A 26,419-nucleotide genomic window follows, 5' to 3' on the forward strand; every position below is an offset into this window, starting at 1 on the left:
CTGGTCCCCTTGTTCCAGCGCTGTGTCTTTCCTTCACCCCCAATCAGCCATAAGTTGAAGACTGCTCTATGGCACCACGAGGCTTCTGAAGCGTGCTCTCTTGCATGCGCAGTATGGAGCCGCCATTCTTTGGGAGCATTTGGGCTCCCAAAGGCTTCGGAAGCCTCCCACGGTGGGGGATTCAAACAGTGGTGACCTAGCAGGAAAGAGGGGATCATGAGAGGAACGGGTAGGCTCTATAGGGCCCAGAGCCTCCCCTCTCCATAGGGGAGTATTTGTTTTGTTTTCTTGTTTTTTTTATTTTACTTCAGATTTGCTTTAAAGTCTATGTCCAGTCTTCTTTACAGTCCACACTCCGTATAATGCATTCGTTATGCAACTGACCACTATGAACCCAGCCTTACAGTGTCTATAAATCCTGGGTCAAGACAGTAAGCAAAACAGTAAGGAGTTTTGGGGCAAGGCTCCCTAATATTCCTGGTTACTCATGTAGAGCAGCCTACCTGGCTGCAACTCTGAAGCACTTTGAGTCTGCCAGGAGTAAAGTGCGATAAGGAAGATTTGTAGGAGCTGTGTACATCTAGTACTAGCCCCGTTAGTATAAGGGTAAAGCCTCATGCATGCTCTGCTAAACCTGTGCCATTCAAGTGCCACTTTGTAAAGTTGAACAATTATCATGCACATAAAATAAATGACAGAACTTAACGTAGAACATACCAGTGCAGGGCACAAGCATCATTTTAAATGGATATTACATACTGGGTTAATGCAAAACTGCACATGGGTTTGCAGGATCCTTGCGACTTCTGTTTAATACAACAAAATCTAATGAATTTAGGACTATTTGCTAACTACTTAAATTAGAATGAGATTTTGCCATCCTAATGTACATACTGCAAACATGTTGCCAAGCAACAGTAAATGTTAGCATGAAACGTACAATTCCGTTAAGAATTATTACATTAAAAGCAGGCCTGGGAAGGTACATTGGACATAGTAAACATAATGCTACTTGAATAACCACAATGTACAACAATTTTACTAAAAATATACAGAGTGCAGTATAATTCTGTCTTCCATGCTGAGGTACAAAGCCTTTTTAGAAACATTTTCAAATTTTTCTGCTAATCCACCTTGCAGGTTGCCATAGTTACAAGGTACAAATCACCACAACTCAACTCAATAGGTGACCTAAAGATAAAGTTAATAAACACAAGGAAAAAAGGATAGAACTAAGTTTTTGTCAAACAGATGTTTCACCACCCTACTGCTAGAGCCCCACACCAGATTAAAGGGAACCCAATGTGAGAGATATATGGAGGCTGCTATATTTATTTCTCTTCAAACAATACCAGCTGCCTGGCAGTACTCCTGATCCTGTGTCTCTAATGCATTTAGCCATAGACCCTGAACAAGCATGCAGCAGATCAGATACTCTGACTCAGGTTGCCAGAACAACAACATGGCTGCCAGGCAACTGGCATTGTTTACAAGGAAATAAATATGGCAGCCTCCATAATCCTCTCACCTGGGGTTCCCTTTAAACTTGGCCGATAAAGAAGACCTACTATGCCAAGAATGTAACACATGTACAGAAGTGTACCCCCTGGTGGATTGACTTGGCCAAGCACTTGCTGAGGGCATTGTTCTCCCAACTTATGCGCAACACCATAGAGTTCCGCAATGTCAGTCCTCCTTCCCCCTGCATAGCAACAGACCTCCTCCAGGCTAGTGATGCGTCTGTACAGCCTCGGCCCTGGACTGTCGCCTAGGGGTTGGAGTCACAATCCTACCCAGGGGACATTCCTTGTACATGAGCAAGAGGCTTCACAGGCACAATTCTTCAGCTTATAAGTACAGGGATTCCCCTTCCTTTAGCCAACAGTCTAGCAACTCAAGACTCATAAGGAAGTCGTTATTTTATTAAGTGCCTGGCAGAAGAAAGCAATATACGATACACAGTAAATTTGATCATTTAGACCAACTATCAATTGAAAGTATCGGTTGGACAGGAAGGAAAATGTAGGTCAACTGGGAACAGAGCAGGAGCAGTGGAGTGGACAATCAATAAGTCAAAGTTGAATTGAACTGAACAGTGCAACAATGCAGTTTGATCGATTTTTAATAGATTCAGTGCTAGAATCTATTAAAAATCAATGTGCTGTGTGTGGTAGCAATGGATGCCTTCTGAATAGATTTATTTCTGAAAAGAAGTGGTGGTTGGGTTGAAGGAGGCAGCAGTGGATGGTGGTTGGGTTGAAGGAGGCGGAAGTGGATGGTGGTTTGGTTGAAGGAAGTGGCAGTGGGTGTTGGGAGGTGCATGGACTTGCAACCATTTTGCAGGGTGTGAAATTTGGCTTCTTCCAAGGCCTGGTGCACAGAGGCCTCGAAAGAAGGTAGGTTTCACACCCTGGGAAACGGTCGTAAGGCGGTGCACCTCCCAGCACCCACTGCCACCTCCTTCAACCCAACCACCATTGATGCGATAAGTACATCTTTAATGTTAATTCATACAAGACTGTTTTCCATTGATGTCCTTTATGCATTTGCATCTTATTGGTAATAAATGCAATGGTCACAGACATTGGGCATGATTCACAAAGCTTTTTCACCTGTTTTCCTATGTTTTCACCTTATCTATGTTACTTTTTTTAAGCTCCCAAAGAGCAAAAATATAATAATCTTAAGGTAAGAAAAGACATTATTCAAATTAAGTTAATTGGGAACAACTTACTTTGAGTGATTATTTTGCTTGTAAATGTGCTGAAAAGTTATTTCTATCAAATAGGTAATAAATAAGTCATGTATGACAAGTTTTATAAATAGAGCCCATTGTTCTCTTCTTTTGTACATATCCATGGACTGACATTCCTTCTTGAGCACATTGCATTTGTATTGGGGATATCACTGCTGCAGCAAACCTGGATTTATCCACACATTAACTAGCTGCGTCTGAGTGCCTGACGGTATTTGTTTTTGCTTATTTTGGAATATTGGACAAAAAAACATAAGTATATGGCCAGCATTACTTGTTATTACATTTATGATGCTATTGTTTAAAGAAAAATATGATGGGTATTTTTTTTTCTTTTTGAAGAAATGTGTGAATTGTGGATTGTGTTTTCATGCTGCAGTCAAAGCTTCTAAGATTCTGGACCCATGGAATAGAAGCACAGGGCAAGTCTGACAAGCAAGCACACTGTGATAATGTTTGGGTACTATAAATTCATAAACTTCTGTATTGGAGGTAAACAACATAAGCATAAATATTACTAAAACAGACCATTACTACCAAAGCATACTAGCAATTACAAAACCAACAGAGACAGAACCCTGCCATTGTGAGTTAAAGCCTAATGAAGCCTGGCTACAATCAAGAACTGTGTGTTTCTCAATATTATTCCAGCATGTACCCCCTAATGACTGTTGACCAAGTTGAAGTAAAATCATCTCAAGGAAACCCTGGCACATATATATTGCTTAGGAGTACTTCCTAATTGTGTATAAATGGTTTATAAATATCCCTTGATGCTTTTATTAAACTGTAAATACTTAAGGTTATTTAATATATGGTTTAGCCTTTTGTTTCTCAAAAAATTTATATAATGCTTTGCTTATGATACATTTAAGTACCCCAATTACGTGTCCCAAATTTGGAACACGCCCCTAAAGCGCACTTAAAATATAACTTTTATTATTTTTAATAAAAAAGAAGGACAGCATTACACACATATAAAGTAGACACAGTGCTGTACATACCTGGGTCCCATATATACAGACACAGAGGAGTATGTAGGAGTGGGGCAAGTTGTCAAATAACATCCTAGCCTCACACGATTCTGATTTCCTACCCCAATGTCACATACAATAGAGAGGAGCTGTCGCCATATCATGCTCACACTCAAAAATGGCGCACATACACCTGACCCAGGATAGGTTTTGTTCCTACATACATCAAAGCAGGCAGTAGGTGAGATGAGTGTTTCACGTTCAAAATTAAGTACTCCCTGAGCCCAACTAAAGTATGCCCCAGAATATATACGTAGCATGTTGGAGAACACCTGGCCAAATTAAGTCAACTTTGTTATGACTGCACTCATCAGAAAGCAAATGTTACAGTTTAAAATATTAACATTTGTTGCCATTTGGCAAAGGCATTTATAGTCATTAATTAAAAACGCCATCATGAAAAAGGGACATTTAGTACTGACTGTTCAGCAAATGGAAGGCTTTGATATGTGACGGTTATCAGAAAAAAACATTAAGGTCAGGCAGAAAAACAGTCTCCCTGGGGTCTTTCCAACCTCAAACAATAGGGAAATGCACAGGTCTATAGAAACAACACAATACAATTAAAAGAGAGAACAAAGATTTATTTTCCAGGAAGATAAAAACATCACTTTAGGATCAAGTTCACAGTAGACACAGATTATCATTAGTGACTGATTCTCTGTAGAATTTTGCAGTGCTTCCAGTATTAGAGGTTATATCAAATTACAATGAAAACACTGAAACTGAAAATATCTTACCGCGAAACACAGATTTCTCCTTGTAAACATGCCTTCCAAGTACCTCAGCACTGATGACCTGGGGATTGCAGTCCGAACCGCTCCATTTGTACACTTAGCAAATGCAGAACTATTTGCAGAAGTGAATATATCCCGGAAGCAAATTGTTCATCAAGTATTATAGAGCAAGATCAAAAGCAATGGTTGGTTTTACAGTTTGTAAAGTCTCCACCGCTTGCCATAAAAGTAAGGAGTACGCAATTATGATCACACCTACAGGGAGACAGATTACTTAGATTGACACGGACCAACTGAAGGGATAAAGGGAGGGAGATTTCTGTTAAGGTCTGTCAGTTGGTAAGATGAATGGATACTAGTAGACTCAAAAAACAACAACAACAAAAAAAAAACCTAGTGATCTTCTAGTATCTTCCTTTTGTATCAATGTGTCTCTAACAGTCAATTCCACAGACGTCTAAGTCTCAAGCTGGAAGCACCAGCCTTTTCTGATGCCAGTGATGGAGTTCAAAATATTATCTGAAAAGCTGTCCAGGGATGTGAGGTTTTCAGTATATTCTTTTAAAGGAGCTAGGGGTTTAACATTTCATAGAAATGTAACAGGAGATCCTTATTACACTACTAGGGCTGGTAATGAGGCAGGAAACTGAATGATAGAAGGCTATCAGTGTCAGGATCGTGTTACTCCTGCTATACATAACACAAGGAGAAGTTATTAAAATTTAAAGCACCATCTGACTATGAGAAAAGCCACTGTTACCTTGCCAAAAACAACCTGCTTGTATTCATCTCATCATCACTGAAAGCTAAACTACAAAAAGAAATACATTTTAATACACAAATAAAACTAAAATGTTATTCAAAAGAAAACATAGTAGGGTCAAGTAAGGATAGGGTAGGGGGGAGGTACGAAATTAGTTTTAAGGCAAACTTGAAGTGAAAGTAAACTGATGAGCTAATCATCTGTATCTATAGTTCTAATCCTAAACTGGACTTTTCTGCAATCCCATAGATCAGTGGTCCTCAAACTTTGAGGTTTTTTCACTGGCCCAAAAACACAAAAATGTATAACTTATAGATGTGGCCCATTGCATCTTTAAATATCAGCGGCCTGCATATAGAATAGCAGTGCTGGCACCGCCCATCCACATACTGTAGAAGCCAGTGAGCAGTAGTTTGCTGGCTTCCAATCCAATTCTGAATCAGGTGACACTGCTGTCCAACTGTAAGGTAGGTTGTCACCTGGGTATGCTTCACTGTCTGGTGCACAAAGACGTTCTTCGGGGGCTGTATGACTGAATGGCTGCTGCTTGGCGTTCTCCTCTATGATTGGGGGAAATCAATACCTAGATTCAATGTAATGTTTTTCAACATCATTTTATGTATGTTTTGGCCCCCCAGCAGTCTGAAGTATGTTGACCCGGCCCTTGACCAAAAAAGTTTGGGGACCCCTGCCAAAGACCTTATGGGTCTTATTCAGTTCACTTTTCCCCCTAAGTTTTCGTATACACCTGAGTATAAGCCGACCTAAGAATAAGCTGACCCCCCGTCCCCCAAAATTTACTTCCAGAAAAACTGAAAAAAAACATGGAATGGTTGACTCGATTAAAAGAAGTCCCCCCCCCCCACATACACACACACACAGTCAGTGGCCGGGGGTTCTGTTTCTACCTTCTAGATGTCCCCGAAGCATAGCTGAACGTGTCCAACCCCCACCCCTCTCCATTAGTGACTCGAGTATAAATCGAGAGTATATAAAGCACAGTACTGACAACATTATACTGTGAGCTTCCCTCTAGGAAACATCTAGGATTACAGTGATGATCATTTGTGTGCTGCTACTCTTCACAAGCCTATCAGCATGACCTGACTTGTCTGCAGCCACTGAAGTACCAAGGAGGAGACAGTTTAGTTTGTACTCACCATCTGTGTCTTCAGCTGTATTTCTGAAATATAACTTGACCATTACTGCCGCACAGACGTGAGCCTCACATCTGTACAGTCTGCGGGGCTGTGGGTGCAATCACGATGGTCTCGGCGTCAGGGGGGATTGGTGGCAAGGAACATAAGTCGCCTGAGCGAATCCGTGCATTTCGCCGAGAATGAGCACTGTTTTTGTTTAAAAACGGTGATCATCCTCAATTGCTGCCACCACGTTGCCTCCCGCTCACTCGTTTCCGCCGCACCCACTACAGATCGTTACATTAATGTATGGGAACTTTGTTACCATTCATTAATCTCCCCTCTAAGCAGCCGTGATGCCTGCGTCACTTCCGAGTAACTAAGCTACGCATTATTTCCTATTAAGCGTACTTATTATACGCTTATAGGAAATAATGCACGAGGACATCTTGTGGCCAAATAGTAAAATTACAACTACATACATTAGGGACTAATAATGTTTTAATATGTATGTCAAGAGAGTATATTATTATTAAATTATGGGCATGTGATTACTGATGGATGTAAAACTGAAAAAAAATGCACCTTTATTTCCAAATAAAATATTGTCACTATACGTTGTTCTAGGGATATAATTTAAACTTTGCAATAACTGGGACAAATGGGCAAATAAAATGTGTGCCTTTTATCCATAGTAGAACATTTTATTTTAAAACTATAATGGCTGAAAACTGAGGCATAATGAATTTTTTCAATTTTTATCTTATTAGTCCCATGCATTTAGAGTGAAATAAATCTTCACTCTATAAAGCATAATGTACCACCCAAAGAAAGCTTAATAGGCGGCAGAAAAAACAAGGTATAGATAATTGTGTTGTAATAAGTAATGATAAAGTTATTGGGGAATGAATAGGAGAAGCGCTGAAATGTGAAAATTCCTCTCGTCCATAAGGTGAAAACAACCTGCGGGCTGAAATGGTTAAAGGAACACTCAACTTTGTAATGTTAATTATTAAACATTTAATTATGACCAGGACTTTTTTTATTCTAAGCTGACAAAATACCAAAGTCTAATGCAATTACAAGAAAAAACAAGTGCTGTGGAAATAAAAATGACTCACTACTTACAGGATGACCATTAAGAAATAAAGAGCTGGTTGGAAGAACCCACAAACTTAGGAGCTATTTGTAGCCATTTAATTCTTTCCAGAATGTATTTTAGCTTAAAGTGGTATGAGAACTAAATAGCTAAAGGCTGTATGCAATAAACAACATTATATTTTAATGGGCATGCAAAAATATACTGTAATGGGACTTCTTATTTGCAGGAACCTTCCTGGGTAAACAGAGTAACTGGTGTTATACACACAAATGAATTACTAACTGATTCAGGGTCTGTCCATGCTAGTGATTTGGCTAGCAACACAGGTGGCTGTGAGTTATACAGAAATGCACAGCATCTGCAGTTGGGATCCCATCCAATGTAATTGAAATACATTCAGCAATACATGAGTGGTGACATCAGACGGGGCTGCCCATGCACTGTCCCCGATGTCCCCGTGGATTGCATTGCATTATCGTTGCGTTACTGGGATCATCAATGTACAAGTGTGAAAAGGTCCCAGTGTTGACCGAGTCAGCTAGCAATAAACATTAAAAAGGCAACGTATGTGTTGTGTGGATGAAGTTAGTTACTGTATTTACTAAACACGCGTTACGTAGTTTGTGTAGCTCCAGTTAAACTTTATTTGTGCTTTCAGTGCACCTTAAGGGGCCCATACACCTAACGTTTTTTACCGCCGAAATACGTCCGTTTCTATCACAGTGATCGAAACGGCCGTGAAATCGCCGCGCACAAATATGACAGAACGATGGATTTCCGTCCGAAATTCATCGTTCCCGTCGATCCATCCATGCGGAAGATTTTCTCGATCGCCGGCAGGTCGGGAGTGCGTCGCTAACGGTGTTCGAATGCCCGACGACCGACGCAATACAGCGGAGATACATTACCTGCTCCGCCGGCGCGAGTCCTCGCTGTCACCTCCCGGCTGGCATCTTTTCCGCATCACGGCATCCGGCATAACTTCCTGTGTCACTGCAGTGACAGCGGAAGTACAAATAGAGGGCGCTCTATTTGAACTTCCGCTGTCACTGGAGTGACAGAAAGTTATACGCGGATGCCGGATGTGTGATGTGGAAGGTGATGGGAGAAGATGCCAGCCGGGAGCCGATGCGGAGAAGATGCCGGGACCAGGCGGGAAAGAAGACAGCAGTGGACCAGGAGACTCGCGCCGGCCGGAACAGGTAATGTATGAGGGGGCGGCAGCTCCACCGATTGTGATCGGTTTCAGGCTGAAATCGATTCACAATCTGTTTGCAGTAAGGTGGCCATACGATCACTCTCTGATCAGATGCGATCAGAGAGGGATCTATCTTTTGGTCGAATCTGATGGCAAATCGACCAGTGTAACCTTTAAGTTTAAAATAGCACCAGTAATCTGATCCTTTATCTGCCCTTGCCTCTTAATAATCTTAAAGTGGGCCTGTACATGCTTTGCTTACATTGCACATATCAGTCCATAGTAATTGACTTCCTGGGGGGCTCAATGTTTACATAAAAAAAGAAAAAACATTTTACCTGCCCAAATCAACTTTTCTTCTAGACTCTGTGCCATCTTATTTACTGCCACTGCAGTGCCCGACTGTTCCTGTAGATCACTCTCCTTTCTTGAGTAACAAAAACCTGTCCTGAGCCCATCCTCTGACACACAGGGCAAATAGGCTGTACTAAGCAATGGGGCTCAGAGCACACATTGACGGTGACATTGACAATGATAATGGAAATGTGAAGCTGGTGTTTTACTTGCTCTTCTGATATAGTGCCTTTGTATAATGTGGTTAAATCATTATTATTATTATTATTTATTGTATTTATAAAGCGCCAACATATTACGCAGCAAGGAAAGTAAATAGATCTTGATTTGGCATTTAATTCCTAGAGAAGCCCCATGCTAGTAAAAGCAGTGTGCCGCTGCTGCCTTACAAACAGTCAAACTACACTTGAAAGTCCATCCTTGGAATGTTAATTATTTTTTTCAACTTTATATCCAATAAAATTAGCATCCACTTTTGCACGTTTTATAGGACATATTACATACATGCAAAGCATTATAGGCATACAATGGATTTTATACCAACAGACTACAAGGCCTGGAACACACTAGTAGTACTTTACTAAGCTGTTACTAAGCAGTTGTGATTTTAAAAGCTCCTGCTAATGTACTGCTGGGGGTGTGATCTCACTTAAGAGATGGGATTTTATACAAATTCCCGATTGCATTGCATTAGCAAGGGCTTTTTCAAATCACTAGCTCTTAGAAAAGGCTGCTAGTGGGATTGAGCCCCAAGTGTGATTTGACCTTCTTGTATTAGGACATTTTTTTTACAAGTGCTTGAAGAGAAATCCCATCCAGCACTAAGAGGAGCACACCGATGACTCACTAGCGTACTGCAGATCTGCAGAGTTCAATTAATGTTTTCTGATGTGCCTGTTTGCCAGAGTGCTCAGCTATACACCTGGAGTTCAGGTTTAAAGTCAGGGGGCTTGCAGTTGTGGTGAGAGCCAGACAGTGTCAGATTAGGAGTGGAAAAACTGAGGAAATCCACCTGCTGGCTAAGCAGCTGTAAACCTGTGTTATCACTCCCAATAGAAACCTGCAGCAAGTCTTCAGTGTGAGCAGCAACACCTGATTACTGCTGCTTGGCCAGCAAGTGGATTTCCTCAGCTTTTCCAGCTCCCAGTTCGACACTGGAGCCAGACATTGCAGACTACATTTGGGCCAACATAATTTAGTTACTGCTTTATCGCAGTGTTAACTGACTGCAGCACTTCTTTCCCGTTTCAGATCTGGGTTACTTGCTGGACATGGGTAACATATACTGGTGCCATTCTTTAAAGGAAAACTGAAGTGAGAAGAGGAATATGAAAGCTGACATATGTATTTCCTTTTAAACAATACCAGCTGCCTGGCTGTCCTGCTGATCCTTTGCCTCTAATACTTTTAGCCGTAGACCCTGAACTAGTGTTGGGCGAACAGTGTTTGCCACTGTTCGGGTTCTGCAGAACATCACCCTGTTCGGGTGATGTTCGAGTTCGGCCGAACACCTGACGGTGCTCGGCCAAACCGTTCGGCCACATGGCCGAACTAAGAGCGCATGGCCGAACGTTCCCCGAACGTTCGGCTAGCGCTGTGATTGGCCGAACAGGTCACGTGGTTCGGGCCCGAACGCGCTCTGATTGGCCGAACGGTCACGTGGTTCGGGTAAATAAATACCCGAACCACGTCATATCTCCGCCATTTGTCTGTGGGTTTAGCTTTGGGTAGGCAGGCAGGGTAGTTCGCTCTCCAGCCACGCTAGCCAGGGTCCCCCCCAGTCATTGTGTGTCGCTGCTGGGAACAGTAGTACACCGCTCGCTCAGCCACACTATATATAGCATTGTTTACTGCCACTGTGTACCTCGCTCAGCCACGCTATATATATAGCATTGTGTTTTCTGACACTCTGTGTACACGGCTTAGCCTGACTAATATAGCATTGTGTGTACTGCCACTGTGCACCTCGCTCAGCCACGCTATATATAGCATTGTGTGTACTGCCACTGTGCACCTCGCTCAGCCACGCTATATATAGCATTGTGTGTACTGCCACTGTGCACCTCGCTCAGCCACGCTATATATAGCATTGTGTGTACTGCCACTGTGCACCTCGCTCAGCCACGCTATATATATAGCATTGTGTTTTCTGACACTCTGTGTACACGGCTTAGCCTGACTAATATAGCATTGTGTGTACTGCCACTGTGCACCTCGCTCAGCCACGCTATATATAGCATTGTGTTTTCTGACACTCTGTGTACACGGCTTAGCCTGACTAATATAGCATTGTGTGTACTGCCACTGTGCACCTCGCTCAGCCACGCTATATATAGCATTGTGTTTACTGCCACTCTGTGTACACCGCTCAGCCAGACTATATACCGTTGTTTACTGACACTCTGTGTACACCGCTCAGCCAGACTATATACCATTGTTTACTGACACTCTGTGTACACCGCTCAGCCAGACTATATACCATTGTTTACTGACACTCTGTGTACACCGCTCAGCCAGACTATATACCATTGTTTACTGACACTCTGTGTACACCGCTCAGCCAGACTATATACCATTGTTTACTGACACTCTGTGTACACCGCTCAGCCAGACTATATACCATTGTTTACTGACACTCTGTGTACACCGCTCTGCCAGACTATATACCATTGTTTACTGACACTCTGTGTACACCGCTCAGCCAGACTATATACCATTGTTTACTGACACTCTGTGTACACCGCTCAGCCAGACTATATACCATTGTTTACTGACACTCTGTGTACACCTCTCAGCCAGACTATATTGCATTGTTTACTGACACTCTGTGTACACCACTCAGCCAGACTATATACCATTGTTTACTGACACTCTGTGTACACCGCTCAGCCAGACTATATACCATTGTTTACTGACACTCTGTGTACACCGCTCAGCCAGACTATATACCATTGTTTACTGACACTCTGTGTACACCGCTCAGCCAGACTATATACCATTGTTTACTGACACTCTGTGTACACCGCTCAGCCAGACTATATACCATTGTTTACTGACACTCTGTGTACACCGCTCAGCCAGACTATATACCATTGTTTACTGACACTCTGTGTACACCGCTCAGCCAGACTATATACCATTGTTTACTGACACTCTGTGTACACCGCTCAGCCAGACTATATACCATTGTTTACTGACACTCTGTGTACACCTCTCAGCCAGACTATATTGCATTGTTTACTGACACTCTCTGTACACCGCTCAGCCAGACTATATACCATTGTTTACTGACACTCTGTGTACACCGCTCAGCCAGACTATATACCATTGTTTACTGACACTCTGTGCACACCGCTCAGCCAGACTATATACCATTGTTTACTGACACTCTGTGTACACCGCTCAGCCAGACTATATACCATTGTTTACTGACACTCTGTGTACACCGCTCAGCCAGACTATATACCATTGTTTACTGACACTCTGTGTACACCGCTCAGCCAGACTATATACCATTGTTTACTGACACTCTGTGTACACCGCTCAGCCAGACTATATACCATTGTTTACTGACACTCTGTGTACACCTCTCAGCCAGACTATATTGCATTGTTTACTGACACTCTGTGTACACCACTCAGCCAGACTATATACCATTGTTTACTGACACTCTGTGTACACCGCTCAGCCAGACTATATACCATTGTTTACTGACACTCTGTGTACACCGCTCAGCCAGACTATATACCATTGTTTACTGACACTCTGTGTACACCGCTCAGCCAGACTATATACCATTGTTTACTGACACTCTGTGTACACCGCTCAGCCAGACTATATACCATTGTTTACTGACACTCTGTGTACACCGCTCAGCCAGACTATATACCATTGTTTACTGACACTCTGTGTACACCGCTCAGCCAGACTATATACCATTGTTTACTGACACTCTGTGTACACCGCTCAGCCAGACTATATACCATTGTTTACTGACACTCTGTGTACACCTCTCAGCCAGACTATATTGCATTGTTTACTGACACTCTCTGTACACCGCTCAGCCAGACTATATACCATTGTTTACTGACACTCTGTGTACACCGCTCAGCCAGACTATATACCATTGTTTACTGACACTCTGTGCACACCGCTCAGCCAGACTATATACCATTGTTTACTGACACTCTGTGTACACCGCTCAGCCAGACTATATACCATTGTTTACTGACACTCTGTGTACACCGCTCAGCCAGACTATATACCATTGTTTACTGACACTCTGTGTACACCGCTCAGCCAGACTATATACCATTGTTTACTGACACTCTGTGTACACCGCTCAGCCAGACTATATACCATTGTTTACTGACACTCTGTGTACACCGCTCAGCCAGACTATATACCATTGTTTACTGACACTCTGTGTACACCGCTCAGCCAGACTATATACCATTGTTTACTGACACTCTGTGTACACCTCTCAGCCAGACTATATTGCATTGTTTACTGACACTCTCTGTACACCGCTCAGCCAGACTATATACCATTGTTTACTGACACTCTGTGTACACCGCTCAGCCAGACTATATACCATTGTTTACTGACACTCTGATTCTGCTGGGAACAGTAGTACACCGCTCGCTCAGCCAGACTATATGGCATTGTGTTTACTGCCACTCTGTGTACACCGCTCAGCCACACTATATAGCATTGCGTACTCTGCCAGTCAGTGTGTATATTGCTGGGATCAGTAATACTCCACTCACCGTCAACCACTATATGAGCTCAACATGAGTTCCCCAGAGACCTCCGCTGTGAGCAGCACTCCCAACAACAGCAACAGCCAACGCCCCACGCCAGCTATAACATCCACCCCAGCAGCCAGTGGTCAGCAGCAGCCCTCCCCGGAGGAGAACGTTGTGTCCATCGGTCCGGCGCCAGAGCGATTAATGAGGGCTGCCATTGAGGAGATGATGGGGCCTGATGTGGAGGAGGAGGTCTGGCTCAGGCCAGCATCCCAAGTTAATGTTGAGGACGATGAGGGGTCTGTGTCTGGGGATGTTGGGGTGGCAGAGGTGGTGGGTGGGTCAGACTCAGGAGAAGAGTTGTATGATGAGGATGATGATCGGGACCATCTGTATGTGCCTCAGAGTCTGACCCCGGAAAACATGTTGTATCGTGTGTTTAGGTACTAAAATCTGCGTTCCCTCCCAGTAGTGTTGGGCGAACAGTGTTTGCCACTGTTCGGGTTCTGCAGAACATCACCCTGTTCGGGGTGACTATATAGCAGACTATATAGCATTGTGTTTAATGCCACTCTGTGTACACGGCTCAGCCACACTATATAGCATTGTGTTTACTTCCACTCTGTGTCTGCTGGGAACAGTAGTACACCGCTCACCCCCCACTGTATAGCATTGTGCTCTGTGTCGCTGCTGACAAATGTGGTACACCGCTCACCCACCACTGTATAGCATTTCTGTACTGCCACTGTACTGCTGCCAGTCAGCGTGTACTTTAAGGATAAGTGAAATGAGGAAGAAATCCGGTGAAAGAGGGAGGGGCAAGGGAAGAGGTGTTTCCCCTGACGGTTCACGTACAGGCCACAGGGGAGCACCCAAGAAAACCCACTCAATACCGCCCATGTTGTCCAGGACAACAACCCTCACAGATCCAAAAGAACAGGACCAGATAATTACTTGGATGACCTCTCAAGCGTCCAGCAGTGGGTTAAGCAGCACCAGCACATCACGCACGAGGTCCGAGTCCTCAGCCAGTTACAAGGAGCCAGTGGGCACAAAGCTGACACAACCGGCAGCGACACCACGCACACAACTGCCAGATAACCAGACGACGTTGGAGTGAGCTGCGCAGAGGTTGTTCTGGGGAGCTCTACTCCACGGCGGCGGCCCCCCACAATGACATATGACGAGTTTGAGGAGATGGAAGAGGAGGGTATGGACAATGTGGACATAGACCCAGATTTTGTTTGTGAACGAGAACATCGCCGTCGTAGCAGCAGCACAGATGAGTCTGTTGAGGAACCCACTGCTGCACGAGTTCGCCTTGTGCCACAAGGTAGGCGGCGCGCAATTTCAGGCACCGCAAGCATGGTTCAAGTGAGAGGCAAAAGAGGCGCAAACAGAAATCGCCAGCAAGGCAGGTGCTCCAAAGTCTGGGCTTTCTTTGAAGACTGCACTGAGGATGTTACCATGGCGATTTGCAAGGTGTGCAAGACCCGCCTGAGCAGGGGGAAAAGTATTAACAACCTCTCCACCACCAGCATGAGCCGCCACATTCTATCCAAACATCCCACACTGTGGGCAAACGCGGCAGGACAGGGTACCACCAGCAACACTGCCTCCCTTGGGTTCACCAGACTCACCACCAGACCCGCCTCAGCAGCAGCAGTAGTCCAGCCATTGCGTGGTTCACAACATTCACAAACATCAGACGATGCTGACACTGTCACTTTCCGGACTAGTGCTCTTGAGGTCTCCCAGTGTTCATCAAACACAACAACCAACAGCCCTTCGGTGTGCAGCCCTACGGTTGAGTTGTCTGTCTCTGAGATGTTTGAGCGCAAGAGGAAATTGTCAGCAAATGACCCCCGGGCCGTGGCAGTAACAGCCAGCCAGCATAGCCAAGGTTCTGGCCTGCGAAATGCTGCCATATCGAGTGGTGGAGACAAACAGCTTCAAGGGCATGATGTCAGTGGCCATCCCACGTTACGTGGTTCCCAGCCGCTACCACTTTGCGCGCTCTGCAGTGCCTGAGTTGCATGAGCACGTGGTCAGCTAAATAACCCGAAGCTTGAAGAATGCCGTTGCCTGCAAGGTTCACCTCACCACTGACACCTGGACGAGTGCGTTCGGCCAGGGTCGATACATCTCCCTTACCGCGCACTGGGTGAACCTTGTGGAGCCTGGCAGCGATTCCTCACCTGCTACGGCGCGGGTGTTGCCCACGCCGCAAACAGCTGCACCGCCGTCCCTCCCACTGGATAACAACAGCAGCACCTACCTCTCTGACTCCTTCTCCTCCAACGCATCTCAAAGCTGTACCTCATCCGGAAACGCTAACCCAGCACCAGCAGCAGTAGGATCGTGGAAGCAGTGCAGCACAGCTGTTGGCATGCGTCAGCAAGCGTTGCTGAAGCTGATCTGCCTTGGGGATAAGCAGAACACAGGGGAGGAAATTTGGAGGGGAATAAAGGAACAGACAGATTTGTGGCTGGCACCGCTGGACCTGAAACCGGGCATGAAGCTAGACACCTGGCACGAACTGGCAATGTACGCAATAGAGGTGCTGGCTTGCCCGGCAGCCAGCGTTATGTCGGAACGCTGTTTCAGTGCTGCCGGAGGCATCGTCACAGATCGGCGTATCCGCCTCTCCACAGAAAATGCAGACCGTCTGACTCAAATTAAAATGAATCAATCCTGGATTGGAAACGACTACGCAACACTCCAGGACCCCAACCAAGTAACATGACCAATGAACATCTGGGATGGTTTAGCGTTTCCGGTCCCTGTTTATTGAACCTCTCATCTGTATTACATTTATGACTGCATGGCGGTACAAAGCATGCTATCCGCACGCTTCTTGTCCTCATGCAAGGCCTGGGTTGTTGTGTCTCACAAAGCGTGGCCTTCTCCTCCTGCGCCTCCTCCTGTTCCATCACGTGTGCTGCTGCTGCTGCTGCTGGGTTAGCGTTGCCGGTCCCTGTTTATGGAACCTCTTATCTTTATTACATTTATGACTGCATGGCGGTACAAAGCATGCTATCCGCACGCTTCTTGTCCTCATGCAAGGCCTGGGTTGTTGTGTCTCACAAAGCGTGGCCTTCTCCTCCTGCGCCTCCTCCTGTTCCATCACGTGTGCTGCTGCTGCTGCTGCTGCTGCTGCTGGGTTAGCGTTGCCGGTCCTTGTTTATGGAACCTCTTATCTTTATTACATTTATGACTGCATGGCGGTACAAAGCATGCTATCCGCACGCTTCTTGCCCTCATGCAAGGCCGGGGTTGTTGTGTCTCACAAAGCGTGGCCTTCTCCTCCTGCGCCTCCTCCTGTTCCATCACGTGTGCTGCTGCTGGGTTAGCGTTACCGGTCCCTTTTCCTGGAACCTCTTATATGTATTACATTTATGACTGCATGCCGACAAAAAACATGTTACCTGTGCAAAGAAAACAGACATTTCCCGCATTTAAAAGACAGTTTTCCCTTTGAAACTTTAAAATCGATTTTCTCAAAAACTATAAGCTCTTTTTGCTAATTTTTTTTTCCTCTTGTACCCACTCCCAAGGTGCACATACCCTGTAAATTTGGGGTATGTAGCATGTAAGGAGGCTTTACAAACCACAAAAGTTCGGGTCCCCATTGACTTCCATTATGTTCGGAGTTCGGGTCGAACACCCGAACATCGCGGCCATGTTCGGCCTGTTCGGCCCGAACCCGAACATCTAGATGTTCGCCCAACACTACCCTGAACAAGCATGCAGATCTGCTTTCTGACAAAAATCTGACAAGATTAGCTATCTGCTTGTTTCCAGTATGTGATTCAGATGTTACTGAAATGAGAATGATCAGCAGGACAGCCAGGCAACTGGTATTGTTTAAAAGGAAATAAATATAGCAGCCTCCATATACCTCATGCTTCAGGTTCCCTTTAATTTATGTACACAGGGCCTTAGGGCTCAGCCCCACTATAAGTGCTTTTCTGAGTGCGTTTTACAAATCGCTTCCATTCACTTTCATTAAAATCACGGTAAAAATCACGTAAAAATCGCAGCGATATTTACACGATTTGCACCGCAATTTTAATGAAAGTGAATGGGAACAATTTTTAAAAAGTGCTTAGAAAGCGCTAATTAATCACAAGCGCTCATAAAAGCGCTTATAGTGTGGCTGAGCCCTTATTGTTTTACTGATTACGAAGCTTGCCAGGCGCTGGTTAAATGCTGTAGCGCACTGACGTGTTGAGATGGATGGTATTTTTGAAAGCACAAGTGAGTGAGTACAAGAAGATCAATATACGGAAACGCAAATGCAGGACTTTTTTTTTTTAATCTAATGCAGTGCAAATGAGCATAATAAAAAAGGGATTTTCCTTGCTCTTATAAGCCTTTAAAATTCAAGTGAAATAATACAATTCAACCTTGCTGAAGTGTTACAGTTTCTAATGTACAGAGTATCACATAACGCACAAGTTATAAATAAAAGCTGGAGATACAGCCTCAGCTTCACATTATGGCACACAGCATTAACAGAAAGCAGCATCAGTTCCATCCAGAACTCAGTTGCTATGGGTGCACAAAATCTGTGCAAGAATTTAATTAGCATAGTGCTAGCAGTGCACAACTGTAAAAGGATCAATGTGTTACCAAAGGGTCACTAAAACCATGCAGTGTAATGTAATAACAATAAGCTCATTAACAATAACAATAAAATATGCATTCACTGCTTCTAAATGTACCTGAAAAAGTCATTTCATTAAAGACTGCTACAGACTTAATCATCTGTAGAGTGATATCTTAACGTATTCCTTCAATTCCTTCTATGAAATGTATTCAGCATATCAGCAGCTTGGCAAAGGTATATATATCAAAGTAAAAATGGTCATTCTTTTTTATTCTTTACTACAACTTTCAATCTCCCTTCCCTAAATCAGTTTGTAAATGTTGCAGTGGAACTGTCGTCAAGACAATCAGCTTACCACAGGCTAAGGTAAGATGTACCAGAGGCTTTGTAAGATATCATTGCTGCCTGTAGGAAAACAACTCTGACTCCCAGTCCTCGTTACTGGGTGTAACCAGACTTGCATTGCTGCAGCACATTGCATTGCTGCAGCACCTTGGCATAGGACCAGGTACAGGAGCAGTACTATTCTCCACCGGAGAGAGCGCAATGTGCTTGCGCAGACTGGCCGAAGTTACGGGACCCGGTACAGAAGACGGAAAAGACTGATGGTGGCCACTAATGATCCAATCTTTTTCATCCAATCTTACCATTCTATGTAATATAAGGGACTGCCTATAGTATCTATTCAATATATTCACTCAGTTTACTCTTCTACTACATAGATTTGGTAAGATTGGATGAAAAAGATTGGATCGTTAGTGGCCACCTTTAGGACGGCGGTGTGAGAGAGTGATCCGTACAGATGGGGCTGGAGGAAGCACCAGGTATACATAAATCTTTTAATATGAATTATCTCTGGTTTTCTTTAAAGATCTTTCTTCATAACCGTTGGATAACCAGGCTATCACACCAAATGTGCAACAAACTAACATGTCAACTACACCTGTACTAAATCTCCAACATCCGCTGGACAGATTTTTATTGCTTTTCCTTACCACCTTTTTCAGGTGACTTAGCCACAGGGAGTGATGGAGTTGAGGGAAACCTTTCACACAGGAATTAGACAGCTGTAATAACCTGGCAAAGATTCTAACTGCTCCCCATTCTATCTAAGCAAAAACTGGTTGAGCTGATGATCACAGAAATAAGGAAAAAAAATATTTTTTATTTGTAGAAAAAAATGCTCCAAAACCTGGTTATCTGTCACAACAGTGAAAGAGAGGGTGGTAGCAGTATGTTAATAAAATACACCGCAATATTTTTTGCAATACAGCAAAGCTTTTGCTAATTATGGTAGCTTTGCCAAAATAATGCTTGTGCCAATTTACCAATCCTTTGCTAAGATAAGTCTCTAAAATGTTGTCCTCACAAAAGTTTACAAGCATGTTATGACTAGGGTTGCTTATTCGGATTCCACGGAAATTAAACTTCCGCATTCCCGATAGGAATTTGCAAATCAGAATTCAGTGGAAATGTGATTTACTGCATCTCAGCAATGTTTGCCCAATCACAGAACCTGAAGCATTGGACCAATAATAGAATGCAGAATTTTTGCACAAAAAAAATCCCATTACAGCGGTAATTTTGGACCAAGATTCCATTTTTGTGTTTTGTGGGTTTTGTTTTTTTTTTGCTTTGCTTTTTTACAATACTCCTTGCAAATTGGAAAAACAGAAAACAGAATATGGACGAAAAATGTAACTGTCATTTCCGACCAATCATAGTTATGACAATATATTCAGTATCAGTGAATGAATTTGAAAAGAAGTGAATACATTTATTCATTTTGGCCTTTGCGAAGCATATCACATGTCATGCAGCATCATGCATTAAAGGAACATGCTGATGCAAGCAACCGGATATGTGATGGGCCATAAAACAAGGCCGTGTCTATAAACAATGCTATTCCATGTGAATACCAGTCAACCACACTTTCAACCATATCTGTAGACTTTGCTACACCCCAACACATTGCTTATATGTAAAGAAGCACCATTAACCATTTTGGCTGTGTTGCATAATGTAACCAAATGCAAATTTACATATCTGTTGTAAGCGTAGTCCTTAAAGGAAACCATATATTATTCAAAATCAGGGAGCTTGGAGTGGCATGCCTTCAATCGAACAGAGCAGCAGTGCATAACCCGAGAGTCTTGGCGAAGGCTCCCAAATAGACAGAAATCCCAGAATGGTCAGCACTTCGATAGTAGATCCAAAGGCTACAGTTTAATTTGAAAACTGTCACTGCCGACACTTGTTTCCAGGCCACAGCGGGTCCCCGTTTTAAAGGCACAAGATGGATATGAAGAATATGTACCTGGTGTGATTCATATTATACTGGCACCAGGTAGGCGTGCGTGTGGTAATAAAATGAGGATAAAAGAGCTTTGTATTTACTCCCTTAAAGCAAACCTGTAGTGAAAGTAAACCTACTGGATAAATAATTGTACCTTGAGTAATCCAAAATCGAACTTTCCCAGAATCCCATATTTTTATTTTGGATTGAAAAACGTCAGTTTGAAGTCTGAGCAACATTTACCAAAACACTTACAATTCTGCTAATCATTCAGCAGCTATAGAGGGAAATGATTACCTTTTTATCACTGTCCTGCTACCATTAGGGTCATTTCCCACCTGTTGCGTTCTTTTTAGATTTTGAAAAGGTGCGTGATTTTCCAAATGCAAGTACAGTAAAGTTACAGTGCGAATTGTGGGAATGCATTCATACTGAATGCGTTTCCGATTTTGTAAAATGGTAATCGTTGTTGTGCTGCATTTTTCCTGCGTTTCGATTGAGGCCAACATAGTGAAAATTAAAAAAAACAAAATGTGTTTGTGCTTTTTGGTGTGAAAGAGCCTTTAAAGTACTGTAAGGGTATTTAAAAAAAAATTGTTTAACTTACCTCGGGCTTCTAAACAACCCCCCACAGACATCCTGTGCCTGCACCGGAACAAAATGATCCTCCGATCCCCACCGCCGGCTCACTTCTGAGATTTGCAACTTTAACGTCGCAAGTCACTGCGCCGCGCATGTCCTTTCTCCCGCTGGCGTCACCTGGAGCATGCGTAGTACACTTGAGGTGAAGTCAGCGGGAGAGAGGATGCGCGGGGCTAGGGCCGCACAGACACAGTGACTTGCAACATTAAAGTTGCAAATTCCGGAAGTGAGCAGGCTGCGGTGTAGCCACAGGACGTCTGCGGGAAGGTGTGGGCACAGGACATCTGTGGGACGGTGTGGGCAGAGGACGTCTGCGGGGCGGTGTGGGCACAGGACGTCTGCGGGGCGGTGTGGGCACAGGACGTCTGCGGGGCGGTGTGGGCACAGGACGTCTGCGGGGCGGTGTGGGCACAGGACGTCTGCGGGGCGGTGTGGGCACAGGACGTCTGCGGGGCGGTGTGGGCACAGGACGTCTGCGGGGCGGTGTGGGCACAGGACGTCTGCGGGGCGGTGTGGGCACAGGACGTCTGCGGGGCGGTGTGGGCACAGGACGTCTGCGGGGCGGTGTGGGCACAGGACGTCTGCGGGGCGGTGTGGGCACAGGACGTCTGCTGGGCAGTGAGGGCACAGGACGTCTGCGGGGCGGTGTGGGCACAGCACAGGACATCTGCGAGGGGGCCATTAGAAGCCCCAGGTAAGTTAAACTAATTTTTTTTAAATACCCTTACAGTACTATAAGTGTTTGTACAACCACACAATGGTTTTAGGACCTCATTTTCAGAAGATCTTCCGATGTAGTTTTACCACTCTGACTGCAATAAATAAAGCATTGTTTTCTAACAATGAAAAATAGATGAAAACGTGAACACAGACAAGTTCTAAGTGGGTTAGGTTCTGTATATATGCCTGTTAATGTCATTGTGCCCAATGTCACTTCAGGTACTCTTCAAAGTAAATGATCTTAGCTCACAATGCCAACAGTTGTAAGTTTTAGGCCATCATTGCATGTACAAAACCAGTAAATATTTACTTACAAACTGTCTCCTCAGCTTGCTCCTCACCCTTGGTGCCTGTGAGTCGGGAGGATGCAGTGGGTACTGGCAAGAACTAAGGTGGTTGTCCACAGAAATGCTCTTCCGTATGTGGAAGGACTGGTGGTGACTGGGACGAGTTTCCTCTGGAGAAGAAATGAGCAGTGGATTTAAAGTGCTGGTGTTCATTTGTCTTTCTCCACAGCGCCATGAGTCCACTGTATGGAAAAGAGAAGGTGCAAAATGCATCAGTGTACTTGTCAAGATAAAGCAAAGGATATCATCAATTTGCTGTGAGATGAAGCCAGACTTCCTTTACAAGGTGGTATAATGAGCAATATCAGTGCATAAAAGGTAAATATGGTCAGAAAGTCAGCTTTCCCTTGACTGTAGTCAAATCAAATAAAGTTAAAGTGCTAACATTTCATTACTATACAAGTCGCCAGCATTGGCATCATGCAGGTCTGAACTTTCAGCCCAGCAGCATGAGATTCATTACAGAAGGGCATAGCAGGAGGATGGCTTATCAGGCTGGTAGGGGGGATTTTGCACTGGCTGTGTTGGCCAAAGAGATGGTTGATGTTGGCTGTGTTTTGTGTCATTAGAATAAAAGAAACTGGCAGGGCTGAATTAAAATACGTTCTGTGGAAGAGACATCTATTTATTATACTGCATTTCAATGCTGTACTAAGTTGTTTTCAGTTCAGTTTAAGGCCTCTTTCACAGTGGGACAGTGCGCTTGATGCGACGTTAAGGTCGCATAACGTGCCCCTAATGCAACGCTTTGAAAGACTATAACTTGGATGTTATAGTACATTCTTTAGCCCTGCGTTTGGTGAGCCGTTTTCATCGCACAGTGATGGAACGAAAACGGTGCATGCGTTACATAAAAAAAAAAAATACATTACTGAGCATGTGCAACACACACAATGCAGCAGATTTATTGCTAAACGCACAGTATGCAGCACTCTCTAAATATTGCTACAAGTTACACACAACGCAACGTGTGCACTGTGAATGTTGCACAGACTTAATAGTGCTGTGCGCTAGTACATGTTAAAACATTTTCTAACGTGCGACTTTAACGTCGCACTGTGAAAGAGGCCTTAAAGGACAATATTTAAAGAGTCACCAATCACACACACTTGGTTAATCTCCGTAGTGTACCAAAAATGCGTTTTCCTAGCCTGCATGCGCGGCACTCGGGTGGACTTGGGACAGCATAGGAGGAAGGGTGCAGGGGGGCTGATGTGTGCGAGTGCGTCATGCACGCCGCGGCCATGCACGGGTAAATGGGGGGGGGGGGGGTGAGGGGTGTAGCAGCCAAGGCCTAGTGCCCATTTTTAAACGGGAGGGCTTTGATCTAGTGAAATATAAAATGGTATTAGTAGTACCATTCCAATAACTATATGTAAACTACTTAACTCTTAAGAAAAAGTTGGATCAATCCGGACTGTCGAAGGGGTACAAAATGTTTTATTACCATACAGATAAGTTAATTGGCTTCCCCCTAAAAATGTTACCTAGACTATGATGGTCATATGACTATGGTAGGGATTGGATTGTGAGCCCCTCTGTGAGACAGTTATTTACAAGACTATTTATACTTCTCCAGCTAACAGCTCTCAGATCGCTTGGGATGACTATATAGCTTATAGAACGATGCAGCCTTTAGATAAATCCAGTCAGTCATAATTAATCTGATGATGCCGCTCCTATAGTTCTAAAATGTGTAACATTATTGGCTGCATGGAAGTATGACATCAGCTGACTTTATATGTCAAAATGCAGGCCACTCCCATTGCCAACCAAACAAACCAGCCCAACATGTGATAGTTCTGACCTGCTGTGTTATTAATCAGGTGTGAATGGTAGAGACTTTGCAATATGGCATGTTCTTTACTACCGGTGACTATAGCTTAAATTCTTTTGCCTCATATAGGCACTATACAGATATCTGGTGAAGATGGAGTGGTGTGGCTGCAATTTCTGTGCTGTGCAGATCACTGTAACTGATTGGATTTACCTAAGGGCTGCATCACTATGTAAGCTACAAATGATGTCGATGTCTGGTGAGGGGCTCTCTGCAGAGGGGTTTGAGCTTTATTTAGGTAGTGTTGTATACAGTGAGCACTTACGGTGTGTCACGCAGTCGGGTTTTAGTAATAAAGATTTTGCACTCCTTTGATTGCCCTGATACTCCAACTTTTTGTGTTAAACTTTGTAGATAATCTCTGTAGTCTCATAAAGAAATGAAAAGTGCAAGTTACTTCTGGCAGAAATGTTTTGTTTAGACACCCATATCCATGTACCTGTATACCGTATGAAGAGCAGTGAGGACTAGTTCACAGTGCTCAGCTGTGTTGCAGAATAATTTTGCATGTCAACTCCTTGCCCATTCAATTGTATTATTCTAACTCGCTGCATGCAGGCTTTGTATGTCCAGTCTCCAGTGCAGTTCACACTTCACACACATTTTATCACGTGCAAGGGACCACTGTGAACCTAGCCTGAAAATTTTAAGTGAACAATTAGCAAAAAGCGTCTTGACAACATGTTCAAGGAATGCTACTTGCTTTTAAATTTGCTAAATTTTCATCTCAAATGCACTACCCTACCTCCGCCTGATCCAGTTACTGGATAGCTAGTTACTCAACCTTTACAGTTCAGGCTTCATTCTCCTCCTCTGTGCACTCTACTTGCCGCTAGTGGAGCTCATTATTTTCCTTATAAACAATTGATGTTCTACTTTAAAGAGAATCTGTATTGTTAAAATCGCACAAAAGTAAACATACCAGTGCGTTAGGGGACATCTCCTATTACCCTCTGTCACAATTTCGCCGCTCCTCGCCGCATTAAAAGTGGTTAAAAACAGTTTTAAAAAGTTTGTTTATAAACAAACAAAATGGCCACCAAAACAGGAAGTAGGTTGATGTACAGTATGTCCACACATAGAAAATACATCCATACACAAGCAGGCTGTATACAGCCTTCCTTTTTAATCTCAAGAGATCATTTGTGTGTTTCTTTCCCCCTGCAGCTATCTTCCACTGAAGTGTCAGGCTTTTTCTTCCTGCAGAGTGCAGACAGCTCTTCCTGTATGTAATTCCTCAGTATGTGAAAGCCCAGCCAGCTCAGAGGAGGATTTATCCAGATTGTAAAAGATAATAGAGCAGAGAGAACCTGCCATAATCTAAATAACACACAGGCAGTGTGCAGAGAGGGGTCTGGAAGGGGGAGTTCATAGCAGAACCACAACACTGAAGAACTTGGCAGCCTTCCAGACACAGGCTGACAAGTCTGACAAGAGAGAGATAAGTTGATTTATTACAGAGATGGTGATAGTAGAACGTGCTGCAGTAAGCCAGAACACATTAGAATAGCTTTTGGAACTTGTAGGATGATAAAAAACAGGATGCAATTTTTGTTACGGAGTCTCTTTAAGGACCACTATAGAGAAAAATGTAAAATGTATGAAATATACATTTGTTTCAGAGTAAAATGCACTATAAATTACTGGGAAATTCAAATTTCAAAAGCACTTACTAAATCTGGTAGTTGCTCAGTCCAAGTGCCAAAACAGTGTGCAAGTGAGTAGGGAGGCTAGGCAGCATCTTTGTATAGTTCCTTTCCAGTGGGTGCTTTTGTAAAGAATAATGGAATATTGAGTATCCCCACAGGGAGATGGACTAGTCCAAAATCCATCAGATCTGTCAGATTTTTACTGCTTACTTTAACTGCTTGCCGACCGCGTCACGCTGATGGCCGTGGTCATGGCAGCAGCCCCTGGACCGTCTAACGCCGATCAGCGTAAGGTCCTTGGGGCGGGTATTGCAGGAGATCGCGAGCGCTGATGTGTGTGCGTCTCCGCATGAATGGCAGTGTGGAGCTCTGCCATCAGTCCCCCAGCACCGTCTCATTAACCTATAAAGCGCTGCGATCTAAACACGGGGGAGGGGGCGGCAGGGTTGGGAACCAGACCCCACCAACAGAAAGCTCTGTTGGTGG

General features: G+C 43.9%; 1 protein-coding gene across 3 annotated transcripts in view; it reads right to left on the reverse strand.

The window, feature by feature from the left end:
- LOC137524482 (ankyrin repeat and fibronectin type-III domain-containing protein 1-like) overlaps window positions 1-26,419 on the reverse strand; it is a 747,681-nt gene that overhangs the window by 484,409 nt on the left and 236,853 nt on the right. For all 3 annotated transcript variants that reach the window (XM_068244405.1, XM_068244403.1, XM_068244402.1), the window contains one exon: window positions 22,415-22,629. In XM_068244405.1, the coding sequence (XP_068100506.1) occupies window positions 22,415-22,629 (215 nt within the window). The remainder of the gene's footprint in view (window positions 1-22,414; window positions 22,630-26,419) is intronic.

Source organism: Hyperolius riggenbachi, chromosome 7 (genome assembly GCF_040937935.1).
Source record: "Hyperolius riggenbachi isolate aHypRig1 chromosome 7, aHypRig1.pri, whole genome shotgun sequence".
Lineage (NCBI taxonomy): Eukaryota > Metazoa > Chordata > Amphibia > Anura > Hyperoliidae > Hyperolius > Hyperolius riggenbachi.